This window comes from Dermacentor albipictus, chromosome 8 (assembly GCF_038994185.2).
Source record: "Dermacentor albipictus isolate Rhodes 1998 colony chromosome 8, USDA_Dalb.pri_finalv2, whole genome shotgun sequence".
Taxonomy (NCBI): Eukaryota; Metazoa; Arthropoda; class Arachnida; order Ixodida; family Ixodidae; genus Dermacentor; species Dermacentor albipictus.
In genome coordinates, this window is record NC_091828.1 from 63815387 (window position 1) to 63825000 (window position 9614).

Sequence of the window (9614 nt, forward strand, 5' to 3'; positions counted from 1 at the left end):
GTTTATTGGGTCATGTGTTGTTTAATTAACAAGAATATGGCAGTGCTCAGAGGCTTCATTTTTTTCGAACTCTCCATGGCAATGCTGTTAATTTAGCCATAGGAATATTTGCTTTTCGCTGCGCTTCCTTGAACTTTGGCCAATACTTCATTCGACAGGAGGTTAGTAGGTAGCGATAGGTAGCAAGGCATTGGAAGTGGTAAAGGAATACGTCTACTAAGGGCAGGTAGTGACCATGGATCCGGATCATGAGACTGAAATAATCAGAAGAATAAGAGCGGGCTTGTGTGCGCTTGGCAGGCAATCTCAGATCATGAACAGCAGGTTCCCATTATCCCTCAAGAGAAAAGTGTATAACGGCTGTGTCTTACACAACTCACGTACGGCGCAGAAACCTGGAGGCCCCCTGCTACGCTTCCCTTTCTTGGAATCCAATCCGTAACCCTTAATGACCGTCGGCTATATTCACTCCTCATTACAAGTCCGGCCCATGCCCATTTCTTTTTCTTGATTTCAATTAAGATGTCAATAATGCGCGTTTCTTCCCTCACTCAATCCGCTCTTTTATTATCCCTTAATGTTACATCCATCATTCCTCTTTCCATAGATCGTTGCGTCGTCCTCAATTTAGGTAGAACCCTTCTCGTAAGCCTCCAGGTTTCTGACCCGTAAGCGAGTACAGTTAAGACACAGCTGTTATACAATTTTCTCTCGGGGGATAATGGTAACCTGCTGTTCATGATCTGAGAATGCCTGCCAAACGCAGCCCAGACCATTCTTATTCTTCTGATTATTTCAGTCATGATCCGGATCCGTGGTCACTACCTGCCGTAAGTAGATGTATTGCCGTACCACTTCCAGTGCCTCGCTACCTATCGTAAATTGCTGTTCTCATCTGAGAGTGCTAAACATTACTTTAGTTTTCTTCAGTTTAATTTTCAGACCCAGCCTTCTGCTTTGCCTCTCCAGGTCAGTGAGCATGCATAACAGTTGGTGCCCAGAGGCAATATCATCAGTCAATCGGAAGTTCCTAAAACATCCTTCATTAAATCTTATTCCCACTTCTTTCCAATCTAGGTCTCTGAATACCTCCTGTAAATATGCTGTGAAGAGCATTGGACAGGTCGTATCTCCCTGCCTGACGCCTTTTTTTATTGATATTTTGTTGCTTTCTTTATCGAGGACTGCGGTTGCTGGTTCTAGCTGTAGGGATAGAGGCTTTCATACATTGGCGCTTCTTCATCAGACGAAAGATCTGAGGAAGTAGCGCCAACGTATGAAAGCCTCTAACCCTACAGCTAGAATAGAACTGGTATAATTTTCCAAGTTAATCAACAATCGTAAGACAGCTGACATAAGGAAGTATAATATGGATAGAATTGAACATGGTCTCAGGAACAAAGGAAGCCTAAAAGCAGTGAAGCAGAAACTAGGAATAGGCAAGGATCGGATGAGTGCGTTAAGAGACAAAGCCGGCAATATCATTGCTGATATAGATCAGATAGTTCAAATGGCTGAGGAGTTCTGTAGATGTTTGTACAGAACCAGTGGCACCCACGATGATAGTGGAAGAGATAATAATCTAGAGGAATTCGAAATTCCACAAGTACCGCCGGAAAAACTAAAGAAAGCCTTCGGAGCTAAGCAAAGGGTGAAAGCAGCTGCGCAGGATCAGGTAACAGCAGATTTGTTGAAGGACGTCGGGCAGATTGTTCTAGAAAACTGGCCACCTTCTATACGCAATGCCTCATGACTTCGAGCGTATCGGAACCTTGGAAGAACGCTCACATAATCCTAATTCATAAGAAAGGGGAAGCCAAAGACAAAAAATTATAGACCAATCAGCCTACTGTCCCTTGTCTACAAAGTATTTACTAAGGTAATCACAAAGAATCGGGAACACCTTAGATTTCTGTCAAAAAAGGACCAGGCTGGATTCTGTAAAGGCTACTCAACAATACACCATATTCACACTATCAATCAGGTGATAGAGAAATGTGCAGAATATAACCAACCCTTATATATAGCTTTCATTTATGGGAAAGTATTTGATTCAGTCGAAACCTCAGCAGCCATGGAGGCATTAAGGAACCGAGGGGTAGAAAAGCCGTACGTAAAAATACTGAAAGATATCTATGGCGGCTGCACAGCCACCGTAGTTCTCCACAGAGAAAGCAACAAAATTCCAATAATGAAAGGAGTCAGGCAGGGAGATACGATCTCTTCATTGCTATTCACAGCGTGTTTACAGAAAGTATTCAGAGACCTGGATTGGGAAAAATTGGGAATAAAATTTAAGGGAGAATATTTTAGTAACATGCGATTCACTGATGATATTGCCTTGCTTAGTAACTCAGGGGACCAATTGTAATGCATGCTCACTGACCAGCAGAGGCAAAGCACAAGCGTAGGTCTAAAAATTATCTGCAGGAAACTAAATTAATGTTTAACAGTCTCGAAAGAGAACAGCAGTTTACGATAGGTAGCGAAGCACTGGAAGTGGTAAGGGAATACATCTACTTAGGGCAGGTAGTGACCACGGATCCGGATCATGAAAAAAATAACCAGAAGAGTAAGAATGGGCTGGGGTGTGTTTGGCAGGAATTCTCAAATCATGAACAGCAGGTCGCCACTATCCCTCAAAAGGAAAATGTATAACAGCTGTGTGTTACCAGTACTCACATATGGGGCAGAAACCTGCAGGCTTACGAAAAGGGTTCTGCTGAAATTGAGGATGACGCAACGAGCTATGGAAAGAAGAATGATGGGTGTAACGTTAAGGGAGAAGAAAAAAGCTGATTGGGTGAGGCAACAAACGCGAGCTAATGACATCTTAGTTGAAATCAAGAAAAAGAAATGGACACTTACAAGACATGTTAAGAGGAGAGACGATAACCCATGGTCATTAAAGGTTACGGACTGTATTCCAAGGGAAGGGAAGCGTAGCAGGGGACGGCAGAAAGTTAGATGGGGGGATGAGATTTTGAAGTTTGCAGGGACAACATGGCCACAATTAGTACATAACCGGGACAGTTGGAGAAAAATGGGAAAAGCCTTTGCCCTGCAGTGGGCGCAACCAGGTTGATGATCATGATGAATATGATGACGGTTGCTGTGGAGCATATATAGATATTTTTCATTATTTTTACATACGGGTCGTCTACACCCTGATTCCGTAATGCTTCCACGACCGCTGAGGTTTCAACTGCATCAAACGCTTTTTCCTACTCAATGGACGCTGTATGTAAGGGTTGGTTATATTCCGCACATTTCTCTATCACCTGATTGATAGTGTGAATATGGTGTATTGTTGAGTAGCGTTTACGGAATCCTGCCTTGTCCTTTGGTTGACAGAAGTCTAACGTGTTCCTGATCCAATTTTCGATTACATTAGTAAATACTTTGTAGTTAACGGACCGTAAACAGATTGGCATATAATTTTTCAAGTCATTAACATCCCCTTTCTTATGGATTAGGATTATGCGAGCATTCTTCCAAGATGTCGGTATGCTCGAAGTCATGAGGCGTTGCGTATACAGGGGGGCCAATTTTTCTAGAACAATCTGCTGGCCATCCTTCAACGAATCTGCTGTTACCTTATCCTCCCCAGCTGCCTTCCCTCTTTGTATAGTTCCCAATGCTTTCATTACTTCTTCCGGCGGTACTTGTGTGATTTAAGATTCCTCTACACTATTCTCTCTTCGATTATCGTCGTCGGTGCTTGTGGTACTGTATAAACATCTGTAAAACTCTTCAACCACTTGAACTATCTCATCCATATTAGTAATGATGTTGCCGGCTTTGTCTCTTAACGCCTACATCTGATTCTTGCCTATTCATAGTTTCTTCACTGCTTTTAGGCTTCCTCCGTTCCTCAGAGCATGTTCAATTCTATCCATATTATACTTCATTTTGTCAGGTGTCTTACGCTTGTTGAATTACTTGAAAAGTTCCACCAGTTCTATTTTAGCTGTAGGGCTAGAGGCTTTCATACATTGGCGTTTCTTGATCAGATCTTTCGTCTCATGCGATGCCCTACTAGCATCCTATCTAACGGAGTGACCCCCGTGCTCTATTGCAGAATGCCTGATGATCCCCTTGGGATTGTCGTTCATATCTTCAACACTAAGGTCCTCTTCCTGAGGTAAGGCCGAATACCTGTTCTATAGCTTGATCTAGAATTTCTATATTTTCCTCTTACCGCTAGTTCATTGATCAGCTTCTTATGTAGCACTTTCTCCCGTTCCCTCTTCAAGTCTAGGCTAATTCGAGTTCTTACCATCCTATGGTCACTGCAGCGTACCTTGCCGAGCACGTCCACATCATGGAAGATGCCACGGTTAGCGCACATTATGGCGTCTATTTCATTTCTATTCTCACCATTCGGGCGCCTCCACGTCCACTTTCGGCTATCCCGCTTGCGGAAGAAGGTATTCATTATCCGCGTATTATTCTGTTCTTCAAACTCTAGTAATAACTCTCCCCTGCTATTCCTTAAGCGTATGCCACATTCCCCCACTGACCTGCCTGCAGCCTGCTTCTTGCCTACCCTGGCATTAAAGTCGCTTATCAGTAGAGTGTTTTTACTTTACCCGTCATTGTTTCTACGTCTTCATAGAAGCTCTCGACTTCCTGTTTATCATGGCTGAATGTAGGAGCGTAGACCTGTACTACCTTCAATTTGTACCTCTTTTTGAGTTTCGTGCCACGTCTCGTTATTGCTATAGAATTCCTGTGTGGTACTCGCTATATCCTTATTAATCAGGAATCCAGCTCCTAGTTGTCGTCTCTCCGCTAAGCCCCGGTAGCACAGGACGTGCCCGCTTTTTAGCATTGTATGTGCTTCTTTTGTCCTCCTAACTTTGCTGAGCCCTATTATATCCCATTTACTGCCCTCTAATTCCTCCAATAGCACTGCTAGACTCACCTCACTAGATAACGTTCTAGCGTTAAAAGTTGCCAGGTTCATATTCCAATGGCGGCCTGTCCGGAGACAGTGATTCTTAGCACCCTCCGCTGCGTCGAAGGTCCGACCGGCGCCGTGGTCAGTTGTTCGCAGCTACTGGGGACTGAGGGCCGGGGTGTTATTGTTGTATTCATATAGGAGGTTGTGGCCTAATACTGCACCGGTGGCCAACTCTTCTCCGGTGAGGAAGTGTGTTCTGGTTCTTGTCACCGGTGCCAGGCCGTGCCCCAGGCCTGTTTATGCAATTTTATCAACAGAAGGAATTTTCCTTTAATCTGGTGGAAAATTGCGCGGTACCGGGATTCGAACCACGGTCCTCTAGCACGCGAGGTGGATGTTCTACCGCTCCACCGTTGCAACGCGTGGTTCAGTGGGTGTCAAAGCCTGCGTCCAACGTATGTAGCAGCGAAAGGGCTCCGAAATTCGCATTAGCTGCGACACCACGCCACGAGCACTCCTCTACCGAGCGGGTGAACGGAAACACTTGGTACCGCAGTAGCGTATCAGGTGCAGCGTTAAGGCAGAGGGCAACGCCGCCACTCCAAATCACCTCACTCTCTAAAGCCTGCGTTATTCAAGCGTTCCTTGTCCACGCAAACTGTCCCCTGCATTCTAACTGCGCTTCGAGAAGGCAAAATCAAAACGCCCCGAGCTTCTCAGCGTGCTCTGTTGCCCGCGAAGTTTAATGAGTCGGAGGACCACTCAATGTCGTTTAGTTGAACATCAATGTTTTACCTTTAAAAGCTAATAAGAAGAGCGTTGGTGTCCTCAGGTTTTTTTTAGTTCAACCATTAATTATCGACATTTTCAGAAGTTTTTTTTTATTCCTTCCGATATAGTGTGCAAAAAAAAATTAGCACGTCTGAGCGCAATATCATGCAAGGAATTCAGGTGTGCTACAAACGGGTAATTGTTAAAGAGTACGGAAAGGATATATTTCTTTGCGTAGTTGAATAAAAAAAATTTCAAAGTATCATGCGTGTTTCTTGCTTTTGTTTGGCCCCACTGCTCCGTCGCTCCACGAGACAGCTTGAACTTACAATGCGAATATGGAGATGCCGAACTGCGTCTTTTGCCCCTTGGCCGCCATGGATTGAAAGGTCGCGAACTTTCCCTTGGACGCCTCACCCGGTCTCTCGAAGGGCTTTCCCAGCGATTCGTAGAACGTGAAGTCGCAGAGCCCGTCTCTTGGCGTCTCCATCTCGCCATCGCTGGCCACGGTGCAGATGTAGGCGTTACGTTGCGGTGGCTTGTCAACTAAAGCTGCACAGAGCGGGACGTGGCATACAGAAAGTCTACTCATGCGCTATGATAGCGTGTGACCACGTCAGAGAGCAAACAGGGACATTGGACTCTGACACACGTTGTATAACATGCAGCACAACAAAGAGAACTCTGCAAATATATACCTATGTATTCTGTGATTAAGAAGAAAGAAGTATAAACCCATGTAGTGCAACGAAATTGTGAACATGAGCTAAAGGCAGTGTTGGTGACTTTGTTACTATATTTTCCACAAAGTCGCGAATTACTAGCCCAAAATGTCTCTATCGGATTATATTCTTGGATTTTGCCACCTCCAGGGCTTAACAGAACAACACCAATGCCACTTCATAACAACGGCGGGTGAAAGAATTCCATGTTGAGCAACAATCAAGGTTGTGATACCGACCTAGCTCGCTTTTCTTTAATGTTCCTCGTTGTCTATATTATATGTTTCAGTTCTGCACTTGTGAATTGGCGATCATAATGTTCAAATTGCAGAGAAGTCCGATTTTCTAGAAGAATACGACATCGATGTTGTGTCTTTGCCGCCCCGCCAGCTACATGGCTAAAACAATTTCATTCGTTTTACTCTGGCAATAGCGGCAAATGAAGCAGAATATATCCCAGCCCCCTTTGCCTAAATTGAAAGCGAAGCAGTTCATACACCCAAATCTCTACCAGTGTAATTTACTGAAACTTCTTCCCAAACGTCAATAAGACTATATAAAGGAAACTGTCTCGTTAAAGTGACTAAAAGCTTGATGTACTAAGATATCTTTCCCCTAAATTCGTAAATCTGCCACAGCCCTTTGATTTAGGTCTCAATATGCCGAACGAAACGCATAGCAATGTAATCGTATTTAAGTAATTGGCTTTCTCTGGATACGCGAAATTCGGTGGAACTTGTGTATTTTTTTAGAAATTATGAATGCGTTTTGTACAAAATCAAGAACTTAACACGCTAACACATAGAGTTCGCCCTTTTTAATCTCATTCTTGGTTCATGAAAGTATACCCAAGTGGTGCCAGTTAAATTTTACTCATATGTCTGCCTTTTTTACATTAAATGACATTTCGATTGTGGTATGTGGTATCTAGCACAAATATTCTCTTGAGCTGAAAAGGCAGATAGCTACATAAGCAGATAAGCAGCCAAGAAGTCAACGTTCAGAGTGATTTATTTACAAAAGTTGCGAATAAACTATTTTGCCGATTATTTTAGTGTATATATTAATATTTATGAATTGAAGCGAGCGTATTCTCAACAAACATTCACTCGGGGAATTTTTGGGGAAAACTTCAATAATTGATCCAATTATTGTATTAAAAAAGCGCCTTGTTATGGATGGGATCCGAAAAAGAAGTGAACAACCCAATGAAAGATATCTGTTCAGCGCAACAAAAGCAGGACACAAGAATAAACGAAAACGAAGACAGGCGCCTGTCTTTATCTTCGTTTCTTCTTGTGTGTGTTTTTGTTGCGCTATACAGATACCTTTCAGTGTTGACTGACCAACAAGCCTATATGATCGCCCTCGTTGAATAACCCAAATACGATGGCATCCTGTCGCACATTTCGGGAATGAACACACCAAAACTGACAATCTGGTGTCAAGCTCAGAATTCGTTTCAGTTGAATAGACTGAGCGAACCGAGAAGGGGCCACTTGTAAATTGAATTTGCCTTAAATAAACAATGTGGGAGCTAGGCCAAATTTGTAATATAGTAGTGTCTGCATTGTAACTTCTCGCGCATATATTTCCCGCTTTTTAGAGTTGTTAATGTCTAGGATTCAAATTTCGCGTTGTGAAAAAGAAGTATGCGGGAAAAACAGCCTATAAAGGTTCCAAAGAAAAATTATAAGAATGCACGCAGCAGTCGCTGCCTGGTCTTGCCAAGGTATGGCGCAACTTCTTAAATTCTATAGCAGTGAATTTGCTTGATGTGTTTTAAATGGCCATCAAAACGAGGCATTGAAAAGTTATTCAATGTGTATACGTATATCAGGCTCCACTTTACTGGAGAAATTTGGTCAACTAATTGGTGAACTAATGTGGTGAAATAATTTGGTTCTAAAAAAAGGAAAGGGGGGGGGGAAGGAGGCGAGTGTGGCATGGCAAACATAACGAGAACACCTATGTTCGTCTTCTACCTGGGTCAAGTTGTTTCTGGTCCACTTCCACTTCCGTGTGCGGCAAGCTGCCGGACACAGGGCAATTTTGTGTGTATATGCGGGCTTCGTTCATGCTTGAAAAGCACTTTTATGTTGCAGCTGTTGAGCAAAAAAAAGCTGTATCCGGATATTTTCATGTTGTTCTACAACTTTATCATTGACACACTTATTCTAAATAAAATATTTGCGAAGCTGAACAATTACTTAAGACAAAACTAAGTAATTTGGTGCTATGTAATATAGTATAGCCTGAGTACCTCCAAGCGACGGAAAACAACACTGCCATGGTTCTGTCCAGCTACATGGTACTCGCACATTTTTTTAAAAATCTTGGTGCATAGTAATTGCGACACTCTGTGCATGTAGATGTGCGTTATCACCGACCCATGGTCATATCTTTAGGAAGCAAAAGTTGCTTTTTGGTATATCGGAGCACAATATATATATATCAGGCCCCTCGCTAAACCCCCTTTCTTCGAGTTCATTGCATAACAGGGTTTCGAATCCGGCAACATCGATGCCTTCAGGTAGCACTTGTGGATTTATTGACCCGTTGCCTTCACCCAAAACCATCACGTACTGGTGAGGCCTGCGGAAGAAACGAAGTGTCATATCCGCCGCCAAAGTTTGTGAGTGGTGGCACTGGTTGACACTCCCAGGGTTAGTTCTAGTAGTAACGCATATATACCCCACCAATTGGATGGGAAGGCGGCGGCGGCGGTAGCTCAATTGGTAGAGCATCGCACAAGTACTACGATGACGTGGGATCGTTCCTCACCTGCGGCAAGTTGTTTTTATCCACTTTCAACTCCACTAATTTAAAATTTCCATAGTTTATTATTAGGAAGAAGTAATTTATACTGTGTTGTCCGAGTCTTTGTTTGTTGGCTTCTTATGACTATATATATATATATATATATATATATATATATATATATATATATATATATATATATATATATATATATATATATATAGTCATATAATGAGAAGCCAACAAACACTGACACCAAGTGCAACATAGGGGAAATTGCATGTGCTTAATAAATGAAATAAACTAATGATAAATTAATGGAAATTAAAGTGGATGAAAAAACAACTTGCCGCAGGTCGAACCGAACCCACAACCTTCGCATGTGGGTTCGGTTCCCACCTGCGGCAAGTTGTTTTTTCATCCACTTTAATTTCCATTAATTTATCATTAGTTTA

At 42.8% G+C, this 9614-nt stretch overlaps 1 protein-coding gene across 3 annotated transcripts in view; it reads right to left on the bottom strand.

Moving 5' to 3' along the window:
- Window positions 1-9614, bottom strand: part of LOC135921769 (uncharacterized) — a 90363-nt gene that overhangs the window by 53531 nt on the left and 27218 nt on the right. For all 3 annotated transcript variants that reach the window (XM_070523515.1, XM_070523516.1, XM_070523517.1), the window contains one exon: window positions 6007-6229. In XM_070523515.1, coding sequence (XP_070379616.1) covers window positions 6007-6229 — 223 coding nt within the window. The remainder of the gene's footprint in view (window positions 1-6006; window positions 6230-9614) is intronic.